At 36.5% G+C, this 26,386-nt stretch overlaps 2 protein-coding genes across 8 annotated transcripts in view; one reads left to right on the top strand and one right to left on the bottom strand.

Moving 5' to 3' along the window:
- LOC134528128 (uncharacterized) overlaps window positions 1-25,142 on the top strand; it is a 31,091-nt gene extending 5,949 nt beyond the window's left edge. The window contains exons 1-4 of one of the 2 annotated variants that reach the window (XM_063361444.1): window positions 1,874-2,059; window positions 3,874-4,082; window positions 7,218-7,347; window positions 18,297-25,142. In XM_063361444.1, the coding sequence (XP_063217514.1) occupies window positions 20,363-25,033 (4,671 nt within the window). In that variant the 5' untranslated portion in view covers window positions 1,874-2,059; window positions 3,874-4,082; window positions 7,218-7,347; window positions 18,297-20,362 and the 3' untranslated portion in view covers window positions 25,034-25,142. Of the gene's footprint in view, window positions 1-1,873; window positions 2,060-3,873; window positions 4,083-7,217; window positions 7,348-18,296 lie in introns of those variants that run through there. The other variant, XM_063361443.1, reaches the window with a different exon arrangement.
- On the bottom strand, window positions 33-24,822 carry LOC134528129 (uncharacterized). Of its 6 annotated transcripts, none has more exons than XR_010074354.1 (8): window positions 24,479-24,822; window positions 12,988-13,087; window positions 9,711-9,847; window positions 8,955-9,144; window positions 7,235-7,309; window positions 5,332-5,398; window positions 4,890-4,955; window positions 33-3,021 (listed from the first exon to the last, which is right to left on the bottom strand). XR_010074354.1 is itself a non-coding variant. In XM_063361445.1 (7 exons), exons 2-7 carry the CDS (start codon window positions 9,801-9,803, stop codon window positions 2,994-2,996), a joined length of 519 nt encoding a protein of 172 aa, XP_063217515.1. In that variant the 5' UTR covers window positions 9,804-9,847; window positions 12,988-13,084; the 3' UTR covers window positions 33-2,993. The 6 variants fall into 6 exon arrangements, 1 of the variants encoding a protein (XP_063217515.1); XR_010074353.1 differs by lacking the exon at window positions 24,479-24,822 and adding an exon at window positions 23,595-24,385; XR_010074355.1 differs by lacking the exon at window positions 24,479-24,822 and adding an exon at window positions 24,091-24,319 and having other exon boundaries at window positions 13,021-13,087.
- Window positions 25,143-26,386: the final 1,244 nt, after the last annotated feature.

Here is a 26,386-nt window from a genome sequence, read left to right on the forward strand (position 1 = left end):
TGTATAGAAATTTTCTTTCATATTGCAAGCATTATTAGTAACTAAGTTTTACACAATGAAATTGGTACATTTTTCAAATGTACATTAACTTGCTGATTTATTTGTATTGTTCCCAATAGTTTGATGTGCTTATTACGAATTATTATATTGTAAAAGGGCATCATGTATCAGACAAAATGGCACTGTTTTAGTTAAGTAAGTGTCATTGAACAAGTGTCGTATAAATTGAAAATGATGCTATCTTTATGAATAAACAATAGTTCATAAAAAAATTAAAACAATGGCACTAAAATATCGTGTTTTAAAAATAAACTTGGCGTAAATTTAAACCATGGAATTTGGTCTAAAATATTGCAATTAGGTATAAATTAGTTAACATGGACCAAAGAGTTATTCCATAGCTGTTTATTACCCCCGAACAGAAAAAAGACATCCTATTCAGACTAAACAAGTTATAGTACACAGAACCCATTGGAAAACTATAATAAATGATAAAGTCAGATAAGTTTTGTTTTTGTGTGTGTGTGTGTATGTATATATATACACACACACATACATACATAGAGAGAGAGAGAGAGAGAGAGAGAGAGAGAGAGAGAGAGAGAGAGAGAGAGAGAGAGAGAGAGAGAGCAGATGTTAGATGTCATTTAATCTCCATTTAATATTTATTTCTGATGGTGCTTTCTAGGGATGGGACGCTTCCAAAATTTTCGATTCCGATACCCGATTATCGATTCTTAAAAAAATCCTTCGATTCTCGATACTCGGTACTCACCTAGTTAACTTAATATTAAATGATTCAAATTCTATTTGCAACATTTGTTTTTTTCAGCTTTCAATACATGTATGATGTAGCATACATCATAAATTCATATTTATCAAATTTGAGTACACAACTAAGTTATTAACATTAACTCATATAAATTTGGAGGATTCGATATTTCTTCTGTTTTATTAACTGAATTCAATGTATTTTCTTTTGGCTGAATTTCGGGATAAGCAGCCTTATGAACATTACGAATATGCCCAATTAAGTTCGTAGTATTTCCGGCAGACTTGATATCCTTTTGATATAGTTTGCATTTCGATTTCTTATCATCAATTGTATTAAAGAATTGCCAAACTGAACTTTTTTTCTTAGGTCCTATTATAACTGAAAGTTAAAAAAAATAAAATCTTTAAGATACGGTTCACAACGTGGACCATTATTACACAGCAGAAACTCGGTTATTGTTGTTTTGGTTTTAATTTGCGTATTCGATGCATCGAATGAAAAACATCGATATATATTCGATGCTGAAGTGTTAACAATACATCGGTTCGATACGATGCATCGTTACTGCACATCGGGTGTTTAAAATACATTGATGTATATCGTCCATCCCTATTCCAAGTTGACGCCAGTGCCCCGAGCGGTGTGCGTGGACTTAAAAACTTTGCCTGTTCGTCTTATCTATCCAAACATTATGCCGGAAAGGAAAATAAACGCCGTAGTTTTGCGTATTTTAACAGTATATTTTTGGGTTTAACATTATAACGTGAGCGTGTGTAAGCTTTTGTTTGCTTTAGTGCATTTATGATAAATGTTCAGTAGCGGCCATGTTGCAGTGTTTGTTTACCAGTGACGAGGCAAATCTTTTAGCCAGTATTTAAATTTCCCATAAAAACATTGCGATTTCGCGTTTGAAAACTAAATTTCGTGGAGAAACGCTGTGTTGTGGCGATTTCGGGTGAAAAATGTATTTTACGGTGATTTCACGTTTATCGTCGTTTAATCGCGATCGCGAAAAGAACAGGCCCCTTCTAATACGCAGTAATAATTTTTTTATAAATAATTTTTGTACTTTGACTTGTGTATAACATCGACCCAAGTTTTGGATATTGTTTATTTGTGGAAATATGACTGTTGTATATGCGTCTAGTCAGTCATAACCCCACTCAAAGAGTCGTTAAATAATTGTATCTGACAGATTTGCAATGTTGTGAAATGGTTTTTTTTTGCATGCGGGAATCGACTTTTATCATTGTTTCTCGATTATGGATTATTTAAGTAGAATCGGTAGGTATCGATGAAATTGGGAATCGGTTTTCCCATCCCTAGTGCTTTCATATTTTTGGGATGCTTTGTGCAGTACCCTTCATTAATTTCCTAATAATTACACTAACATGTTTGTCAGTCAAAAATGATGTATTTTAATCACAGGAGCATGATATGACATGAGTGTTAAAAGTGAGGCATATTGTGGAAAATATCCTATATTCATAATTTAAATTTTGCACAATCGATTTACTGCAAAATATGCAATATGCTAAAAAAGACCTGAACCCAAGATTCACCACCAAAATCTAAGATTTGTTTCACTTGCCGGTAGTTATAACATGCCAAGAAGATGAGGCTAAGAACTTAGAAACGCTGTCTTGTTTGATGTCTATAAAATAAATAATGTAAAACTTTTAAAAAAATGTATCAACACATTTTAGTTTTGGAAAAAAGTGGTGTCAACAATTGTATGTAATTCTTCCACTGTTGACAGCTTTGTGAAATGCATCACAATGTGTACCCACTTATACAAAATCGTCTACACAGAGTACTACTTTTCTAATCAGTTAATCACTTATCAACTATGGGTTAACAGGCCTTCCTCTTTTAAGTATTGTTATGATTGTTATTGTTAAAAGTTGGGAAGATGCTCTGTTACTTTATGAATTGAATCTAAATTTTAAATAAATGTCAAGTATTTACCTGGCATCCAAATAACAAATCACAGATTATGATTATTAAGTGTGTGCAAAACAAAAAAAAATATATCAAAATCAGTTCATTTGTTTAGGAGCTATGGTGCCACAGACAGAGATACAGATTACATGTTAAAATTACAGCTGCCATTAACAAAAACAAAGGCATGAATAACTAGGCCCTAGTTACTAGAGCTCCCGTCACTCGCCTCACTCGGGACCACAGAAGGCTTGGGCGTGCAGCAGTTCATCTATACTCATAACCGGCCATGTTGTGCCATGATTCTGAAAACAAATGGTTCAAAGCATGTGTTAGTCATAATATTCAACTCGGGGCCCTGAGCCAACATTAACAATACATGTATTATGAAAGGGCTTAATTTATATGAATCCCAGTAGGTATCTTGAATAACACCTCAAATACAAAATGTAAGTGGCCAATGGCGAAATTTATTTATCTGAAAAACAGTTTTTTTTTTTTTAATCTAACACATACTGTCCTATGTTTGTTTGACTGTCTAAGCGTATGCGATTAATACATGTCATTTTGTTAATTTTATTACAAAATTACATTAATAATTATGGGAATGGTAATATGAAAGGTATGTAAAAAACACATTTACTTCATTATTCATTACATGAAGCACATTTATAACTGTAGATAAACATGCAAATTTATTTTAATTGTATTAGGCTCATTATTTTGAATGTAAGAATGTGAAACATAATACTGATCACGACCTAAATGTTGTGGTTCTTAATTGTCAAGGCCACCTATAATACCCCTGAAATCTTTATTTCAAATAGATATTTCAGCACAAATTCATACGTTACATATTACTCTGTCAAAGACATTCTTCGTAGAAAATAGTGATTCTGTTTGTAAGAACAGTAAATTTCACATCCCACGAATTAGCTGTCACCATACCTACACTGGAACATTTCAGAGTTACAAATTCAAAATTGGTTTTTTCTCATAATTTTTGAAGTAAAACTTTTAATGCGACTTCCAACATTGTTGCGTTAAACATTTAACACTACCATGGAGGGGGTATGAAAGCACTGTTGCGTTAAACGTTCAACGTTCCTGGGGATGGGAAATATTGTGAAAAGAATTCCGGCGCTGGTATGTTGCAGACAGTACAGAGAACTCGGCCGGCACGTGGCGGCGTACTACTCAGGTTTCACCCCGCCATGCTGCAGGGATAGGCGGGTCGCGCCGATTGTAACAGGCCTGCGCATGTCGCCGCACACGGCTTGAGGCAGACGACAACACAGCGGGGTTCGAGGTTATTGTTGAGCACCACGCCACGGGACAACCTCGCAAGGAAATGGCTTTCTCACAAGTACGTGTTATTTCAATTACTTGTGTAAATCAGTATTGTTAAACAGTGTTGTATGAGTATTGTTTTAGCTGTGTAAGTAAATATTTATTGCTGGTATGATACTTTCACGCTTCAGTATTACATTTGTAATTATTTGTCGATTTATTATTTGATCAACTGAATCACACACCGTATTATAGTTATAGGCCCACGAGCGTTTTATTATTTTGAGTCCAACAGAGAATATGCTAGTTAAAAGAAATTGAAACAAATATCATGCGTGGAATATTATATTTCAATCAGGTACTTTTCAGAAGTTTCTCTTATACCGTGTGTGACTTGCACACACCCACATTGTTTTTTTTATATTTTCCGATCATTTTTTATTGTGTACAAATAGATTATTCTGAAGTTACTCGCTTTCAGTTATACCATAAATTTATTACATACCACACTAGACACCTTTACCTACACAAATATAAATCTATATTTTAAATATATTTAATAACATTTACCACACACTACATACATTTTTAGGGGAGTATGTCACTGAAAACGTTATTAGAAACATATAATAAAAAATTTTGTTAGATATCTTCTTGTAATATGTACAGAAATTTAAATGCTCGTTTCATCATAATTCTTGTGGTGTGACTGCTTGTAGATACACTAAAACTTAGGGTCGAGCTCATAAACCTTGTGCAAAAAATGATCAAGTCAATCCACCACATATTTAAGGAATTGTAACTAAAAATAAATAGCAAATGTTCGGCAACTTTTTCAGCATCAATATTGGACTACTACATAAGTTATCTTATGTCCTCTTACCTCAACTTGTTTGTGATCGCTGCCCGCAATTTCCGCAGCCCTCTCTGATTGAGATGTATTCCATCCCTGGAATTTGAAATAGTGAAAATTACACTACACGGTAACTGTACATACAATAAACCTGATACAGATTCGTTGTCCGAATTATAGCTGCATTATGTTCACTTATACTTTTGTCATTGGCTTTCATATAACTATCCGAAACAGCTCACTATAACACACTAGTTTTATTTGTTCGTAGACACAATTAAACAAGTTTTCTTTAATTTAAAATTTTTAACATTTCAACATTTTACACTAGACTAACAACACTGCAAGGATTTATATGGGAAACGTAACAAGTTACATGCATTAATTATTTTCTTACATGTAATTAGAGTGAATACAGATGAAAATTATTATTGTAGGTTATTATTGATGACAAAAAACCTAAAAACCATACCTGCAATAAATATTGTGCGGGACCATTGCTGCCTTCACTGCAAAGTCCAGCAGCTCGACACGTGTTCCTAAAAAAAAAAAAAAAAAAAAGAATGCAGAACTCCTCTGCTGTGATCAGTACGCTATTTCGTCAAATCATTTCAGCAAATTCCACATGCAAACTATCCTGTGGGGCAAAACAAGTAATGTATTCCGATGCTCTTCAAATTTTTTTATTTCGTTTAAATAATGTGAAGTAAAATTTAAAATACTAACATGTACTCTAATATAATAGTTATAGAGCTTGACAGGTACTTTTGCCACACATATCTACTTATTAAAAAGTATATTGTTTCATTAAAATAACAATTACAATTGAATTCTACATTTTTGTATCCCTTGAATGTATGAAACTTAATTACAATTATTTTAATATCGGTATAAGTTATCTCACCAATACAATAATTGTATTACGTTTCTTACTAGGTTTAAGGTTTTAAATTACTTCTTTTGATTCCGTAATCGAATTCCAAATTGGTGTATACATTATTTGCATATTTTGTATTTTAATTGCATTGAATTTTGTGAACCAGTACCTACTCATCATTTTTTTGTTTGTCATATACATATGAACCATAAGTATTTGGAAATTTTATATTGGCATTGCCAGACAACATGCACAGTTATTAAAAACATGTACAATGTAATTGCTGCCTTTGTTTGCAAAAATGTAAAATTAACATAGATAGTCCATAAACTTTCAGGAAATGAAAAGGAAAAGTAAATATTCAATATCATAAAACATTGTGCCTAAATACATACTGTTAATATTCTCTCATATGAAGTATTAAGAACAAATTTTACCATTACATTGTTTTTGTGTAGCATTTAACAAGTTTTTAGAACAATGCCTGTCATTCACTTAAGGAGGTATGCATTACGCAGCAAAGGTAGTACAGTAAATGTGACAAATGCATTCTGAGCACTGAAAAGTTACAACACATGTTTGTAAGACAAGCTAACATATAACGTGTAAGTACAGTCACAGAACATAACAAATCTTTTAAGATACTGAACTGTCATTTTACATTGTCTTGGAGAAACGTTAACTGCTCAAAATGCTGTGGCAACGACTCACACCGAGTGGTAACAATGTTACCTGCGGTGGAGAAAACCCTCTTGCTCGCAACTTGTGTTGTTTGGAAGGACAGATAACTTTCAGCTAATTGTATGACAAGTGTGAAGATCTCTTGAAGTTCCTACCACCACTCGTAGGGATTGGAATTCTCGGTACACATGTTGCTGCCAAAGAACTCTCAGTAGCATTTTTTTTCTGTTCACCACTTGCGTAATTTACTTCTGTTTCTGGCAAATTTCGTCACACAAAGCCCACACAAAGCCCCCTGAACTGGAATCTTGTCTTTTTTGTGGGGGTAATAGTACTACTGTCAATTTCTGTGCCTTTTACTGTAAATTCTACTTTCAATAGATTGACTGCATATTGACGCTCAGCATAATTGAAAATTTAAATTTTGCTTCCTAGATCAAGCACACTGAAGAGAACATTTATGTCATCCATCTTGTACATGCTGAATGTGCTTTTCAAATAATTCAACAGTTTACGTGCAAATTGTTAGTTGTTGTAACTTCAAGGCTTGGAAATAGAAACACTGTAATATTTGTAAACATAACCTCAAGATAGGTATGTTTTTATACATTTTGTTTGTGACGCTATTCTATATTTTGTCGCAAATTTTTCAACATTAGATTTGTATTTGTAATTTCCGAACCTTCGCAGATGCCTAGTGAATGGTAAGTAACGGTTGTCCCATTATTCTGTGAGGAGAATTTGGTAGTACAATGTTTGTATATTTTTGTTGTTCTAATGCATGTTGACCCCCCTGTCAGACATGTGGATCACTAACCTGAGCGAGGTTGGCATTCCACCCCGGAAGTCACCTCAGCATAGGAGGGGGCAGCGGCCAGCGGTGCGGTGGACCCTGCAACAGCAGAGTTGCCAGCATGCAGGGCAGCAAAAGTAAGCCGTTGCGGTTTTTTGGTGCCTGTAATGTGACACATCAGCCTCAATGACTGCAAATAGAAAAACTGTTAGTATGCACGCGAAGTAAGTTTGGGGCAGCAGCGACTGTAATGGAAGAATAAATCAACGAAAAGAAAAGGGGGATGCTTTCGCTTCCGGGCAGGAAGGTTCCGATGATTTACGGGGGGGGGGGGGTAGTCGAGAAATACTGACTTTGACGTCTCGAAGTTGGTGGTACTGGCTGACGTCAGGACGACCTACTGAGAGGTGTCCAAAACAAGGAGAAAGCGACTCACACGAGGCGACTGCTGAAAAATTGGACTTACGGAGTATCTCAAAATGTGAAGGACGAATTTTGTGTCAACGTAACGCAAGCAAATATACCGCTGTAAATACATAGTTTACCTGTTTAAAAATAAAAATGCCCACGTTTCAAACCATATGTGCAATTAAAATAATGAAATTAATACGTAAAATGATATTTATACTTAATTAGATAGTGAACTTGAATAACATAAATATGTTTTGAATGTTTGTGTTGTTAAATTATTTTGGCCATCTTGTGTCTGTGATCTTTAAGCAAATAGTTAACCACGTGGTAGCGAACAACACGCTAGCTGTAGAAGAGGTTACGTACGTAGCCTGTAATGTTTACAAAAGTAAGCAAGGTCTTTTTGTAGTTTCTTTTCCCCAAATTGAATTTATTTACTCTCCCAGTTTTAATTTGATATGTGGTCAAATTACTGGAATTAATACCTTACACAATCTATTGCTTACGACAAACAAAAGTGTACCGGTACTTGAGTCACCTACATAGCCGACTTCATTAAGTATTACTTATATCAATGAATAAGCATGGCTTATTTGATTATGAATACCGTATAAACTCACGTACCACCCGCCCCCCGGGTAAGACCCTCACCCTTATTTTCAGAATGCCATGGTGGGAAAAAATGTTTTTATTGCAAATCTGCATGGGAAAAAAATAATTTAGTCGTGATTTATTTTCCTTTAAAACAGTAACAAATCGTAAAGAATTACCAAAAATGTACTATGCTACTTCCTACAGCCTCGGCATTTGTGTTAAAATTGTACAGAAGGCAGGCAACTGCAATGTGGCTATATCGCACAAGTAGAACGTGGCAGCGACGCGTGCGATCGATAACAACACGCTGTGTGTGCACGTGACCTTGCCCAGCTCCCAGCTGTTTACAGTTACAAACTTCCGCGGCAATTATCGTGCGCTGGGCAATGACCTCATTCAAACAAATAAACGATAAAGCACGTGAGTCCTAGCCACGCATAATAAAAACTATTTTTATTACATGCATAATAAAAAACCTTGTGCCTAAATGTGGCATATTCTACACAAAAATATAAATTAGGTTAACACCAATAGAGCATTTACTTAGGCTTAAATAAAATTGACTTACAAAATCACACTGACAATAAAATTAACAAAAGAATAACACGATGTCACAGCCGTCGGCCAAGAACGGATTTAAACTTCCTCTCAGCTGTTGTCCACAGTGCTGCCAGTGGTGGAGCACTTATGGTTATGTATTAACTTTTTAACTGTGGAAATAATAGTAGGTAATACTTACCGCCATTGTGCGCTGACACCACTTTTCTTATGTGGTTGTTCCACGACAGTACACGCTGTTTCAACGTTGCATCGCTCCACAACTTATGAAACGGCGGTACTGTCGTGAGAATTATGGTCTTCCTTCTCTGCAGAAGGAAGGCCATAATTCGCCCCAGCATGACCTTCATGGGTCCAATGGAACTGCCTTTCTGCAATCATAGGTAACTGTGAATTAATAATTACCTTGTCTCGTAAATTTAAATTGAATGAATCATGATATAAAATCAGCCACCGTCCCTGACAATATATTGAATACATACTAACCTCCAATACCATTATTACATAGTTATAAAGTAACCTTTATTGCTTCGTTTCCAACTATAACTGTTCTGCAACATTACCAATACACATAGTATTGAATGGTTTAAGTCTGAATGATCTCTTTATTTGAATCCCAGTAGGTAAGTTGTAAAAAAAAACCCTCAAACACACATTTAGGTGCTTCATGGTAAAAATTTAACTGTCCAGCAAATTTGAAATGCTTTCTTTATCATGTTTATGAATAATACATTTCCAAGGGTTGTTTTACAATATAAGTTTCTGGGATTAATACATGTTGCATTTTCGTGAATTTGCTAACAAAAGTACAGCACCCATTGTTAGAATGGTATAATGTATAGTGATATGTAAGAAAAATATTCACTTGGTAAACTTGAAACTATCATTATGAGTTACTGTAGTCACACTATTTGCTATAATATTTTCATTTACTTACTAGGAGATCATTCAAACCAAGGAAGATGACCAGGCACATGGCCAGCTGGCCGCCGCGCTGCAGGCGCCTTATATGATGTCGGCATGCCGACATGCCTTGGCCGCTGACACATGCGCCTGTTTTTTTTCTTCTTCGACCTGCAATTCAATTGTTAGATCAATGATATTACACTGCGCTACAGTACATGTTGTGCATTTAGCAATGTGTAAGGAAATACTTAATGGGAAATTAATGAGTTAAGTAATTAAATTAAAAATACTAATTCATGCAATGAATAGCAAAGGAATGCACAAGGATGCTGTTTACAATTCACTTATTTCAGTGCAATGAGATATTACTACATGTCATTGACCCTCTCACCCCTTACCCTAGATTTTACAATGTAATGGATGAACAGGGGTGTAGGAGGGGGGGGAAGGGGGGACGTGTCCCCCTGAACTTTTTGGGTGGAGGGGACTGCCCCCCTCCCCTACCAAACCACTTTCAAGACCGTGAAATATTCATTTTATAATATTATTCCGCATTACTGTTATGCTATTTGAATAAATCAATAATCTTAGCAATTTTAAGCGAATCGGGTACCATGTATTTAAGGTTCATATGCAAGAAATTTGTCCAGCATCTAAATTATTAAATTGAAAATCAAATAGTAAAGTGACTTTACTTTAAACACTCAAAACGTACCGATGCTATTCGAAATAGAGTATACCTGCAGGACTATGCCCCTTCCACTTGCAACCAAACCTGATGTCTGCTGTCATTAGGCAGCTTAGCTCCCTCCCTCCTCATACACCTATACATATCTTCTGTGAGTGTACTTGCACATTCCTTGAATAACCTTAAGTATTTCGCAATTTTGTTGTCGTGTTAGGTGTAAGGAGTAGTGTTGTAGAAACATGTTTTGAGCAGTAGACCAGAGTTGTAGATGTAGAGTCGAACTACTTACATGTGCATTAGCATTTCATTTTATTGACAATGAAAACACAAAAAAACTGTTTTATCATATTTTTCAATAGCCAAAAGACTGTGTGAAGGTGCTCATGCTGAAACTTCATGGAATGGAAGTGAAACAGTAATAAGTGGAACTGAGGCGAGTAACTGTCTATCATGAGAAGAATTATAGCGGTACAACACATTATAAAATTGATTATTAATTATTCTCTTTGTAATAAAGTGGCAAGAGCAAGTGTGTGTTTGGTGTTGGGTGCGAGGGGGGGGGGGGGGGAAGGCCGTTTTGAATTACCATTAAACCATTACATATAACACTTAACTCTTAACTGTAATTTTATAATTTGTAGTCTTACGTTCTGTCCCTTGTTGGTAGTAACTCATCCTTAAACATAAAATAGATAACAAAGTTAAAAGGTTAACTTAAGGAATTGAGAACATTGAAATAAAAATGTTTCTTTTCATAATTTAAAAACCTGTTTAATGGCTATGCATACATAAAAAATTCTACTAAAAATAGAACAAGTATTAATGTAAATAAAAAGGTTGTCCTTTCCTTATAAATGCAGTTATTTTAAGTTACCCGGTTCTTTTCTCAGAGGTGTCATCTGAATTTCGGATGTGGAAATTATGCCGCCATGATGCTTCGGAAAGCTGGTATTCTCAGGGATTTCCGAGTTTCCCTTTTCCCTGCCTTTTATTTTCGGTGCGGCACAGCGTTCACCTCATTTCAAACACCCTCTCACTTTTTTTCCGCCCAGATATACTCATTCAAAAGGGGATATCCCCACTTAATTACTGAATATAAATTGTCATAAGAAAAATAGTGTCGCTCATTAACAGGATGGATAGTATAACATTGAATTGAGGAAGCAATGCCACAGGTGCCTGTGTCCAAAAATGAGTAAGGAAACTAACATAGAAACCGCAAGCGTAACAATTACACACAAAAGTACAAAACAAAAAATAGTGTGCCGCGCGGTGGCCGAGCGCTTAGAGCTTGCGCCTCTCACCAAGTCCAAGGCACCCCTGTGAACCTTAGTAACTGCAGGAGATTTTACTCTGATTAATTCTTCACATTGTTATTAAGTGAGTGAAGACTTTAATACAAAAAAATTTGCAGTGCTATTTAAGGCATCGAATAGTGACGTGTGCTGGAGATTTTAAATGTGTAGGTCTAATCAGTCAAAGTAGTCGTGACATAATATGTAGGGACACCTGTATTTCGCGAATACATTTCGTGTCAAGGTATTTCACGAAACACTATAGCTTTTTTTAAGAGTCATGACAAATTGTGAGGGTGCAGCAGTACGGTGACCACATTCTCATTGGCCCCGTCAAGAGCGGGACGACACCTCTCACCGACCTCAGCCAATAACCGCAGGAGAAAAGCTACAGTATTTTGTGAAATACCTTGACACGAAATGTATTCGCGAAATACAGGTGTCCCTAATAATATGTAGCCTGTTATTTGGACAAGGCAAAGTTTATGAATTATAAACAATTTTTTTTAATGTTTATAGGGGTACGTGTTTTTTAATTTAGATTGAAAAAATCGAAAATGAATTATTTGTACAAAATAATTTATAAAAATATCATTATGGGTGTAAAATGTTACTATTTAATTGAATTCGAATAGAAAAAAAAAGAGCTTGTGCCCTCTCTGCCTTCTGCCCAACTTGATTTGTAAATTCTTCACTCATCAAATTTTATCTTAAGGAAACAATAATTTTAACGTCAATGTATCCAATGGTTAGATAGCGCAATTTTGCACTTTCAAAACAAATTTTCCAGTTGAGGGAACCCCCCCTCCCCCCTTCCCATCATAGTAGGAGGGAAATGGGTTTACATTACATCAAAATCATTATTATTCCCCCCCCCCCCCCCCCCAACTATATGAACACAGCTACACCAATGTGGATGAAACAAAATATTTAATGTTATCCTACCCTAAGATCTTACATTCTTGAGAGTTAAATTTTTACACTCTTTAGCACTTGAAATCAATCTTCATTGATGTATTCTAACATGTTGAAATCACCAATTACCTACCGTTACGTATGGAGCAGAAGGTTGAATCACAAATTGAATCATCCATCCACTCTCCTATCAAAATTGTGTATGATCCTGACAATTATACATGTTACAATTCTACTGATTAAAAAATAGGTGCACATGTCCTTACATGACCTTCTGTGACATCTGAAAATTTGTTTTCTTTTTTTCTTACTTTGGGTTCATGGTAAGTTGGATAAATACTTGCATTTAACACGAGATATGCAATTCATTACAAAATGAAGCTACAGTAATTAATAATAATGAACTGTACCGTTGTTGTCTCTGAAATAAGTCAGTGGCTGACCTTCAACTCTGGTCAGGAGCCTCACGAAATTAGAGGCCCCCACCCGTTGCGCGCCTTCGATGCAACCCTGGAAAAATAATTAAATTACATTTTGTCTTAATTGTTGCATTCCAAGACTTGATGTAAGTTTTTGGACATACGCCATTGCTAAGAACTTTTTCTGTTGAAGGAAAACTAATAAATAACATAAATGAAAATACACAAAGACAAAAAACACACAAAATTAAGCAAACAAAGGCTGTTGTCAACAAGAATATAAACACCACGATGGCGTATGTCCAAAAACTTACATCAAGTCATGCGCTCCCATTGCACAAATCTTTTAAAAATGTTGCATTCCATACTGTACAACATGCGTACAGGAAATGTTCATTAAATTTATTGCATACTGTAAGTTTGATTTACTAAAGACCTTGGGTAGATAGCACTATCAGCTTTCACGTTCCATATGTCACAACCCTCAACAGACTAGGTGGCCGTACTGTTGATCTGCATACATATTGATGCATCATACACATTATGCAATACCAATATATTTTTTTTAATTTCATCTTTTTGAATGGAAGTAGGAGGGGCGAAGACCAAACAGTTATTGAAAGTGTCCTGGGTAACTAATAATTTATACTTTACACCCACAGGTTCAAAAACAGTCAATATTTAAAAAATTAAAAACCATACAGTACAACCATATTCAGACGTAGGTAGGTTAAAAAGTAATCGTTCATATTGGGAATGTTTTGGAAACCCCTTCAGTTGATTTACATGACCTATGTCGCCTACATGTACTCAAATATTTCATAATTATCAAGCTATCATTTCCCGGCATCCAGCGCAGTGAAAATGTTTCCAAGGTATTTTTAAATAAATGCATCTGGCATTACATATCTACAAACAAATTACATGTAATGCCTTCAACGTAGTTATGATTTTTTGGACATTCCAACATTAATTTAGTACCTTGTGCTCATCTAGACCTTTTCAGATAAATTTCCGGAGAAATTTTTGGAATGCTTACATTCTTTAATATAAATGCAAACAAATTTAATTATGACATATTCAGAAGTTGTCAGAAGCTGTCCGTCTGTAACTCTTTCGACTAAGAGTGAGTGGCTCATCACTGTAAAATGTCCCACCAATTTCATTACGTTCGTTAGCCGGGCGGTCTAAGGCGCGCGACTTCTGTGACGTCAGCTTTCGGATTCAGCGAACGTGGGTTCTACTCCCAGCCACGCCGGAAAAAAAACGTTTTTTTTTTCCGGTAAATACTAAGATTATATCCATACATCTAACTGTAAATGATTCGGAGAGACGTTACCATTTCTTTGTGACATTGCAACTCCAAATAGTTATCTCAGAGATGGTAATAGGTAGTGTCGGTAACTCATTTCCCTATGATAATTATACATAAATATAGTTTAAAAAACTAAAAAAAACATGCTTCTAAAGAATATCAAACTAAAAAGTTAAAAATAAATATAGTTTAAAAAACTAAAAAAACCTGCTTTCAAAGAATATCAAACTAAAAAGTTAAAAATAAATACAGTTTAAAAAACTAAAGAAACATGCTTTTAAAGATTATCAAACTAAAAAGTAAAAAATAAATTTAAAATTAAATTTATGACAATAGTATATAAGCAATACTAGTATAAATGAGAAAAAAGCATGGGGCGCTTAATATACAAATAATATGGCACAAAGCGCCTCAAGCTTTTTTCTCATTTATACTAGTATTGCTTAGTATATACTATTGTCATAAAATAAATTTTAAAATTATTTTTTACTTTTTAGTTTGATAATCTTTAAAAGCATGTTTCTTTAGTTTTTTAAACTATATTTATTTTCAGAATATCCCCAAACATTTAAATGTTACAAATCTTCAAGAGATGGCCATGCGGTATGAATAAAATTCACGCACAATAATTGAAGTCGCCATGCAGCTATAGTTATGGAATTTCAGAAATTTGAGCCCATCCTAAAAAAAATTCAGCCGGACAGCAATGCCGCGTGCCATGACGAACCGAATATTTGCAGAGTGAAAAAGAGTTATGACTACAGAGGTGTGCGACCACGTGGTGAGTATTCAGAACGAAAATAGAAAATGGACTAAAATGAGATTTCACATCTGACCGAAAAGAATATGAATAAATAAAATACACAACTACATTTGTTAACGTAATGTTACTAATGTAAGAACTGTTAGACATGAAAACATTATTTTGTATAAACTGTAATGAAGTCACCATGCAGCTATACGTAGGGAATTTTAGCGATGTGACCCCATTGTAAAAAAAAATTAATTTGGAAACAATGCCGCGTGCCATGACGAACCGAATATTTGCAGAGTGAAAAAGAGTTATGGCTACAGAGATGTGCGACCACGTGGTGAGTATTCAGAACAAAAATGGAAAATTGACTAAAATGAGATTTCACATCTGACCAAAAAGAATATGAAGAAATAAAATGCCCACCTAAATTTGTTAACGTAAGAACTGTTAAGAAATAAAACAATTTTTTTATATAAACAGTAATTTACTTACTTCAAAAGACATCCTGAACACAGAGTTACCACTTCAAACGCGTACGACGATAACAGTAATTGCAGGAAATCCGATGAATTCGGAAATTCCCAAAAAACGGTAAGATATTCGGGAAGTACCTTAGACTCAGTACAAGATGACATGCACATAGACAAATTTAGAGGTCTTAAATACTTCGGAATAACATTATAAATGCCCGAAACTAATTAAGTATCTATTATCTTTCCCCCAATGGGATGATTAAAATAACTTGTTTTCATGGGTATCCAACATTATTATAGAGCTTTGATTTCATAAATAATTAATCATTTGTACTCTATTCGGATTGATAAAAAAATTGAATTTATATTTCAATATATAACATGTTCGAGTAGAAGTTATTGCACTAGTAAGCGGTAGTGGAATAAAGAACAGATAGATATCTTTTACCATTAACGATATTTTTGCAAAAAATATGTAAAGCTACCTTGGACACAACTAATGCAAAGCGGCTGCAGAAAACATAGGGTAGGTGTGGGCAAAGGTTTCTACGTTCGTTGTTTAAATTCACCTGAACCCCCTAATAGTTCTATAGCGTCAAAAAGCGGTTTGTGTTGTTGAAGGATATCTTTCACCTTCACAAATAACCATTATAATATTTTTCCAAAATATTTACGGCATGGATTTTTTTTTTTTTAATTTCCCTAAACACATGTTATGAAATCTTTACCCCAATTAGTAGGACAAGGGTTTACACTGTCAACCTTTACCCACTTTTTCCATGAGAGCTGGATAGCCAATGAAAATCACAAATAAAATGGACGTATGTTGTTAAATGTAGTCTTTTTAGACCTGTGATAATGATTTACAACCTATCATGTAATAGAAAATTATAAAAGAATAATAACAGTGGGTGACTAAAATTACAACATAAATGGTTAACCTTTATGAATTATCATACTCAGTGTAGGGTAAACAAAGGAAGTAGACAAGAAGACTTATTCAAAGGCTACCTATATCATATTTTATGAATAAATTGATTATTATTTCTTATGTATAAGTACCGAACTCTGTGTAGTGCGACACCCCATGTTTATTTCGTAGCATAACAATTACCTACTATTAATGTTTGGGATTTTTAAAATCCTTTTTGGTTAATAGTGATTCATGTAAGAATTGGTATTCCAATTATTTCTGTTTGCACTTTTTTGCACTAGTTAACAATTGCGTACGAGTACTAAATCACTCGCAAGTAAGAAGCGAGGTTGCTTAGTCTTTTTTTCCTACGTTAGATGCTAGCTGGCGGGCGAATTTGAAAGAACTATTAATTAAGGTCGGGGCATCGGATTGAGAATACGTTCACTGTGCGTGGTGCCTGTGCTCCCATATCGAGCACCGATGGCGGCGTCAATGGAATACTTCTCCTAACAACCGGGCAAACACATTTAAAAAAAGTAAGCAATGGGATGAGAGTTACAAAAAACCTACATTTATATAAATATGTATATATCTGTAGGTGTGCGCGCACAACAAACTGACATCGTACCGGCCATGGCCGTTAAGCCAGTGCTCCGCACCGCCAGTACCATATCCCGTTTTTGGAGCGCGCCCCTTACCCAGCGGGAATGAGTCAAGCGAGCGTCCCGGGCGTGACCTCAATTAACGGAATTAAACATCAGGACACGAAACCCCGGGGGCTCGACTACGGAAAACAATTCCCAAACGAGGCACTAGGACGAAATTAATTAATCTCAAGCAGTGAGCAAGTGTGTTGTAGAGACTCCATGTGTGTGCGGCACGCTCGGAACAGAAAACCATCCTTGTCACTAGCCACAACGGCTACTGGACTTGATTAATTGGCCTATGATGGGGGTCTAGCCAAACTAAGGGAATTCAAACCCAAGCAGTGTTCATGGAGACAATTTGTTGTTAAATTTACAATCGCCAACTTGGTGCTGCTTTTTAAATTAATAAATCAATTAAAACAACTGTTAAGCCTTAGGCAACTATTTACCAGGTGCAAAGTTTTAATCAAGCACCTGGATCATGTTTCTTACTGATCATATAAGAAATTAAATTATTATAAGTTTTTGGTACCGACTCACAAAGAAGAGAAAGTTTCACTTCCTTGCGAGGCGGCCATGGTCGGCAGTCTCCAACCACGTGTGTCCGTGGTCAGCATTCAAGTTAGTTTCATTGATTATTTTTATTTTGCAATACATCTTCAAATTTAAATCCTTTTATGAATTCACCGCTGCCCACGTCGACTCAGCGCGTATTTTGCGGAACCGGGCCTATTCCAAATGTCTTCATTGTGATACCGCACTGTGCATTGTATCACGGAAGTTACGGTACTGGCCGACTCCAGCGAGAGTATTTTTAATTAAGGACGTTGTGCATATGCCAGCCAGCTGCACTCACGTAAGTATTTCTCCGAACTTAGGAGCCCGCTTATCGAGCCCCCCCCCCCCCCCCCCCCCCCCCCCTGCACCCATTAACTTTCGGCGCTGGCCGACTCCATGGAGCATCGACCCATGTCCCGCGAGACTGCCGCGGTAACCATTTCAGTGTCGCGTAGTGTTGTGTTTTTTTGTTAATTGTGTAACCGCTAGACGTCGCCAAGTGTTGTTGAGAGTTTTTGTAGCGGGACTGAACCGCGGAGCGGACTTTTAGAGCGTACCGTGTACCCATGCGGACCCCCGGCGAAGCTCTTAAATTAATTGTAATTCTCACCAACTCGTGTACAATCATTTTCCGTAGTCTCCCGTCCTCCACACGGCTCAGCGGCCTTCACAGCCAAGGGAGAACCATTCAAGCTGTGTACCTGGCGGGGCATGCGGGGGCAGAGTACCAGTACCCAGGACCCAACATCAACGGCCTAGCAGCCTACTAGCCTGGCGCCCCTCCGGACAACAAGAGCATCGCGACGCCTGTAGCACCTGTCAGGTACCCCCCGGGCCTTTGACAGAGGTCGGGTGAGACAAAACACACACACGAGAACACCACAGTTACATTTCGTACCTTCTTTAAATTATTTGATTTCCTCTAATACTTGCTTCGGTGGTGTACTCTGTTACACCTAATAACTGACTGACGCCGCCGTCGGTGCTACCTCAGAGAGAACAGGCCGTTATGTGTCCTCAACACCTGATCAGTGCTGCGCCACGAACACGCCCGCGCGTGTAACGTAGTGCGGTGCCCCGAATGGCGTGACATCAGTCACGGCCTCCTACGTGTGCGAGGCGCCCGGCCGGGTGTGGCATCAAGCAACTAGGTAGTCTGTGTACATGCATTCGATAAAACAAACAAAAACTAAAATGTTTCAGACATCCGATAATTATTGTTAATTAATTCATCATATTGTAAACTAATATCGTTCACAAAACTGGCCGGAATCATCTTCCCGCGCTCCGCAGTTTCCCCGCGGATTTTTCCCCCTCCCTGGCCTGGTTGCCAGGGAGAATAGTCAGTAGCTCTCCAGCACTCACGAGGGCCGGCAGCCCCGCGCACGGGAAGCACCCAACTTTCGCGCCAATACCCACATTTATCATCAATAGGTAACTATCTTCGAATCCTCTTCCTTCAGCTACCCGGTCGGCCCTAACTGGCCACACGATATCTCGTGCGATCTTTTGTACGTAATTTTAATTAACGTGGTCCTCGCAACCGCGCGGACTAGCCGCCTTTGTTGGACCACCTGAGTGGGACAATTGAACTTCACCCCGAACCCGGGACTAGCCCTTAGTGACTGTAGTGTAATGTTTCTTTGTTCAGTGTCCTTGCATATCTAGCCGTTAGTGTAACCCCGTGTAACGTGCCGCACAAGCAACCGCGTGTGCAGGAACGGACTTGCCGCTCACGTGATCCAAGTTCTTTTAAATCATTTCAATTAACGTAATTTCAGAACAGGCAGCGGGGACGGCATCATGACTTTTTTCGAATCAATAATACAACCACGAATTGAATAGTGTAATTCCAATACGTACAATAAAGATGCAGCTTGTTTTTAGACTTATTTAATTTGAAAGCAAGGATTTCGTTAACCGAAATGGCCAATAGATATTTCTTTTGTTATTGTTTTTATTATATAATCAATTCTTTTCATATCATACGACACATTACAATGTTATTTCGTTCACTTAGTTAGTTAAACTTGCATGTGCACATCGTACACTTCTAATATTGGACAATAACTGTTAAGTCGTTTATTTCTAACTGTACTGTAGTTATTTAATGGTTTCTTCTCCAAAAGGGGTGTCCTTATTGCCGTTTTAGACCTCAAATTCGAAGACTGGTGATAAAAAAAAATATTTAGGCATTACAATCTACACGGGACATTACTTTCATGTTGAAATATGGCTAAAATGTTGCCACGCAACGTTGGACAACCCCTGACACGCCAAGCCTTACTTTTACATAGAAGTTAGCTCGTGCATTCTTGGGGCTTTGCATCAGGGATACCATTCGAATAAAATAGTCTGCTGTAAGTTAATGAAATTTAATACGTTACTATATACAATAATGAATCCTTGGCAAAGAATAACCCAACAATTTGTGTTAATTGTAATCAAAAAATGTACTACTTGAATGATGAAAATAATTTTTCCCGATAGAACTTTTTCTGTCTTACATTCAATATTTACAAAGCAAAATTTACACATCCACACAAATGCTCATTCTTTGGTACATCCGGATGGTAATTACCGCATACTGGTGTTTCTTCTTTCGTTTTCCTTGCGAGAACAAAGGTTGTGTACGAAACGGAAGGAAATGTAAGTAATCATTTAATATTTCTGTAATTGTGCTTCCATGTGTAATGAGAAACGATGAGTATCGGCCGTAGAAATGCGCAGGGCGTTTGCTCCATTTCATTCGCCAAGTTGCTGCATACTCGGTACAAAGATATTGCAGAAATTGATAGGCTGCGATGTGAGAAACATGGCATTTTTGGCGAATTGGCACAAACATTTCTCAGAAGTAATTGCAAAAAGAATAGGTTGTTATTTATGCAAAAATGGCGGCAAAATGTTGGTAATGTCAGGACATATTTCAAAGATCTCTGTAAGTCAGATGTTTCACCTATGTTAAATAACACTCATAAAATGGCAAGTTCTATTGTGAAACACGCGGCGTGTGTCTCGGAAGTTAATCAAGCTAATACTTCCGTGAATTCTTTGTGGGCATTGGTGTGTAGCGATATTGGTGTTTTTAACAACAGAAAAAATAGGTTAAGACTGTATGAGGGTTGGAAAAGAAACAGAAACAACATTTGTGAACTGGTTGAGACAATTTTCACTAACTCTATTGTTATGTCCAATGTAGGTAGTCACCATTTGCCAGACTATGTAGCTTCACCTGAAAATCTTGAAAAACCAGCCCAAAAAAAATTGCACATTTCTTCAACAGCTGTGCAAGGTGGTACATCTAATAGCAACACGGTTAAACATCTCGAAGGAGTCACAGTAAGTGCAGGAACAGGAAATAGCAATGCAAATTTGGTGGATATAGGAAGTTCAGAAATCTATAACATGGTATGTTTCTCTTCCAATGATATGTTGGACCATTTGCAATGCACTTCAGAGAAAAATGATAGTTTGTGCGGTACTGAACGTTGCAAAGTCATAAATAATAATGAATATTTCCTAGATGGTTCATTGGCAGTTCGTGTAGATCGCTCAGTAGTCACTGACAAGTTGGATAAATTGCACATCAATTTCCCAGATTCAATACCGATTTACATAGAGCAATCCGTGCAGTATGATACTTCAGATTTTGCAGATAATGTTCCTAATGAAAATTGTAACGTACAACAAAGGTGTCATACCCCTGACCTCAAAAAACCAGAGCATACCACTGCACTTGAAAATAGTGTGAACGGTGTCCCAAACATATTACAAAGTACTGATATTGTCGGAAAGCCTGTGTATCGATCAAAAACCTTAGATTTATATCCGGTTGCTTATGGTAGTTGCACTATAGTCAATTCAGAGTTGCCTACTCTTTCCTCAAATGCTCGGCTATCACGTTTTGATAAAGATAAAATACACTGTTCTTTAAAAGCTGCCCTAATGGAAAAGTTAAATATAATTTGTGTGTATAAGTTTTGTTGCTTTCAAATTCGTTCTAAGGGAAATGCAGTTGACTATGCATCTTGTAAAGATAAAAATTGTAATAATATGTATAGGATTGACATGTCGAATCCAACACCAGGTACGTACGTTATACATGTTAGGGCTAGGAATGTGCAGGGAGACAACCATGATAGGAAGACGTGGGATGTAAGAGGTTGGCAACGTCAGCAACTGAAAAAAAAACTGAAAGGGAAGAGACCAACCACGTATCGCTATGAGACTATCGACAGTATGGATGAACATATACTTAATTTGGGAAACATGCAAGATGTGAAAAGCATGAGTGTGGTAAAGAAAGTACGGTGTGAGGCCCTTGCAGAAGATGACTTAGATAAGGATGATGTTAAGGATTTGTTAGAACAGTTTTTGCAGGGTGAAAATGATGGATCAAAATATTTGCAGGAAATTTCTTTACCTTTGGGAGTTTTAATGTTTTCTAAAGATCAGTTTGATGTTATTAAAAAGTACAAGAAAGATATTTCAGTTTTGTTTCTCGATGCCACTGGATCCGTAGTACGAAGGCCCACAACTTTCAAATCTGCAATTTATTATTATGCCGGAGTAGTTAATATTTCAGGTACAGTTTTGCCCCTTTTAGAATTTATTTCTGCTCAGCACTCTGCAGCAGCCATATCAAATTATTTAATAAAATTTAAGCGTTGCATTTTAAAAGAGGTAGGTTCATGGCCTGTGTTCAATAAGGTTGTTGTAGATTATAGTTTTGCGTTAATGAAGGCCATAATGTTAGGTTGGAATGAAATTACGCTTGCCAGGTATCTGAAAGTAACGCATAACCTTTGCCAAACAAATGACGATTCTGCTTTGCATTCTCTCGTGACTGTTCATATTTGCTGCAGTCATTTTGTCCATTTAATAGCAAGGCGATTGAAAAAAAACAATACACCTAAGAAAGTTAGGCCATTCATATTGAAAGTTATATGCATGCTCATAGTTGCGAGAAGTCTAGATGAGCAAAAAGCAATTTTTTCATTATTAATAATTGTACTTACGAACCATACAGTTACAAAAAATGTCATAATTAGTCTTGAAGCACTGTCTAACATTTCAAAAAAGGAAAAAGTCCAAAACATTCTGGCAGAATTAATTCCTGAAAGCATATCATTAAATGTGAGCGTTCAAAATGACGATATAGAATCATTTTTTTCAGAAAATTTACATAAAAATAGTCCATTTCATAAAGAATTTAAAGAAATTTATGACATTATTTTGGAAAAAAATTCGCATGCAGCAGAAAGTGCAAGTAAAAATATTTATTTCATGCCTTCCTTTGGAAAAGAACTAGTTGATCGGTACATGCCCATGTCACCCTTGTGGTCTCAAATTCTTCCCAACTGTTCTCAACGGTATAGTAATTCCAATGTTGAAAACTGGTTCTTTCAAACAAAAAGTAATATCCTGAATGGACTCACGCATTTGAAAGTAGGTCGTTTTGTTAGACACATGTGTGCCCGTGTTAAAGTAATTTGCAAAATGTTGAGGAATGATATACCACGAACATTTGCTAGGAAAAGGAAAGCAAACAGACAAACAACACCAACAATTTTAGGCTGTAGCGAAGTTAAAGATTCAGACCCAGATGATCCGGACAGTATCATTGTCGAAGAAGTTTGGCAAAAAACGTGTAAGAAACCAAAGACGTATTTTGAACCAATGTGTGTCGCAGACAGTAAAATGGCGTTGGTTCCAAGTGTACCCACAATTTTAAAATACAATAATAAGGGGTCTGTCAAAGCATGGCATTATACTGATTTAATGCAAACATGTATTGGATTGTACGGAGAAGATGTATTTGCAGAAGAGGATTTTAAGACATTGTTTGGAAGTACGTGGTTGACAGGTGCCGCTATTGATGCTTGTGTTGCCTTACTACTAACAGAATTTAAAGCTGAAGATATTATATACATACCTGCTGAATGGCTTGGAAGTTTTGTCATTTTTGGGCAAATTCTTGAGCAGGGAGCCGAAATAAACAACATTAAATTAAGCTGTGCTAGTAAATGCATCATTCCGTACAATACCAATCAGCACTGGACACTGATTACGGCAGATTTTAAGAAAAAAATATTTTCCTACATAGATCCCATAGGTGAAGAGGATAGTGTTTTACCAAACAAGACTACTTCAAAGGCAGATGAAGCATTTAAAGTGTTCAAAAAATTGCTGTCCGAAAGAAATAAATTCAGCCCAGAAAAAATAAATACAGACAACTGGAATTCCAGAAGTTGCGCTTATCACCAAATTCAAACAGATTCAAATAATTGCGGAATTTTTGTGATATTTTTCATTCAACAAATAATAAAGGGAGCCCCATTAAATGAGAATTTCAAACCAAACATTATGCGAAAAGAACTCGTAAATAAACTATGTAGCTTTACACAGTCGGGTAAAAAGGTTAAACTCACGCTAGATAAACTTGATGTAAAGAAGGACTATCCTCATCCATTGGCTATGGATAATGGTCTCTTTAATAACACAGAGTACTATCGTCATCCAATATTTGAAGTTGTAGTAGCTTTGTTCAGTGATATCTGCCGGAATACAATAAGGGTTCGGGGTTCAGATTACTGCACTTTTTTTAATGGGGGTGAACTTACTAACACTGCCGTAGATGCAGGTATCTCAGTTTTCATTAAGAGATTAAAAAAATTTGATAACATATTCTACCAAAACATTGAATATATCACTGTCTTCGAAAGTAACATATGTTTAGATAAACCGCATACTTTGGAACTTTTGTACATCATAAAGCTACGTGATTTGAACAAAAAGAATTTATTAATAATGCCTTACTGCGTAAATGATAATCACTGGTGTCTGTTACTGGCAAACTTAAAATCATTTGAGCTTTATCATTTGGACCCGCTAAAAGGCAATGGGGGAAACAAAATTCTGAGTCGATTTGTTAATTTTTTGCAATATCGAAATAAACTATGTCAAACAAAGATAAACATTAGTAGATGGTGTGTCAAAAATATAAATGATAATATTCCAGTACAAAAAGATAATGTTAGTTGCGGAGTTTTTGTAATATTTTATGTGTCTGTGTTTTTAAAACAAAATAAATTTGAAAGTGATCTGAATGTAAAAAATTTCCGTAAAATGTTAGCTGAATCAGTTATACAGGATTCTGATGTAGTCACTGACCTATGCTTCTATTGTGGAACTAAAGGAAACCGAAAACAAACACGATGGATAATGTGTCAGATTTGTCGTAGGTGGGTTCACTACGAGCAATGTTATAAAAATGATAACATAAATTTTGAAGATATATCTAGGCCAGAATATACATTTATATGCAAAATATGTAATGTGAGTAACCCATTTCCGCAAAATAGTTCCCCATAGGATCATGTTTATTATTTTAAAGTGAAATGTTAAATTTGCCATGGCCGAGTGAAAGGGTAACTGCTACAAATGTTACTCCTATGCCAAATGGAGGCGTGTCGTATGTTACATTTAGGGTCCCGTTTATTTTTTTTTTCAAATGAAATGTTAAATGTGACAGGGCTGAGTGAAAGGGTAACTGCGACAGTTGTTACTCCTATGCCGAATGGAGGCGTGTCGTATGTTACATTTAGGGTCCCGTTTATTTTTTTTTCAAATGAAATGTTAAATGTGACAGGGCTGAGTGAAAGGGTAACTGCGACAGTTGTTACTCCTATGCCGAATGGAGGCGTGTCGTATGTTACATTTAGGGTCCCGTTTATTTTTTTTTTCAAATGAAATGTTAAATGTGACAGGGCTGAGTGAAAGGGTAACTGCGACAGTTGTTACTCCTATGCCGAATGGAGGCGTGTCGTATGTTACATTTAGGGTCCCGTTTATTTTTTTTTCAAATGAAATGTTAAATGTGACAGGGCTGAGTGAAAGGGTAACTGCGACAGTTGTTACTCCTATGCCGAATGGAGGCGTGTCGTATGTTACATTTAGGGTCTCGTTTATTTTTTTTTCAAATGAAATGTTAAATGTGACAGGGCTGAGTGAAAGGGTAACTGCGACAGTTGTTACTCCTATGCCAAATGGAGGCGTGTCGTATGTTACATTTAGGGTCCCGTTTATTTTTTTTTCAAATGAAATGTTAAATGTGACAGGGCTGAGTGAAAGGGTAACTGCGACAGTTGTTACTCCTATGCCAAATGGAGGCGTGTCGTATGTTACATTTAGGGTCCCGTTTATTTTTTTTTCAAAAGAAATGTTAAATGTGACAGGGCTGAGTGAAAGGGTAACTGCGACAGTTGTTACTCCTATGCCGAATGGAGGCGTGTCGTATGTTACATTTAGGGTCCCGTTTATTTTTTTTTCAAATGAAATGTTAAATGTGACAGGGCTGAGTGAGTGAAAGGGTAACTGCGACAGATGTTACTCCTATGCCGGATGGAGGCGTGTCGTATGTTACATTTAGGGGCTTGTTTATTTTTTTTCAAATGAAATGTTAAATTTGCCAGGGCCGAGTGAAAGGGTAACTGCGACAGATGTTACTCCTATGCCGAATGGAGGCGTGTCGTATGTTACATTTAGGGTCCCGTTTATTTTTTTTTCAAATGAAATGTTAAATGTGACAGGGCTGAGTGAAAGGGTAACTGCGACAGTTGTTACTCCTATGCCGAATGGAGGCGTGTCGTATGTTACATTTAGGGTCCCGTTTATTTTTTTTTTCAAATGAAATGTTAAATGTGACAGGGCTGAGTGAAAGGGTAA

The sequence above is a fragment of the Bacillus rossius genome, chromosome 1 (genome assembly GCF_032445375.1).
Source record: "Bacillus rossius redtenbacheri isolate Brsri chromosome 1, Brsri_v3, whole genome shotgun sequence".
In the NCBI taxonomy this organism is placed as follows: Eukaryota; Metazoa; Arthropoda; class Insecta; order Phasmatodea; family Bacillidae; genus Bacillus; species Bacillus rossius.

Coding starts and splice junctions, on each gene's coding strand:
- LOC134528129 (XM_063361445.1), bottom strand. CDS start 9,803: ATGTCGGCATGCCGACATCATATAAGGCGCCTGCAGCGCGGCGGCCAG. Junction 5,399..7,234: donor GGAATGCCAACCTCGCTCAG/GTTAGTGATCCA, acceptor TTTTTTTTTTAG/GAACACGTGTCGAGCTGCTG. Junction 3,022..4,889: donor GCGATCACAAACAAGTTGAG/GTAAGAGGACAT, acceptor ATTTGTTTTCAG/AATCATGGCACAACATGGCC.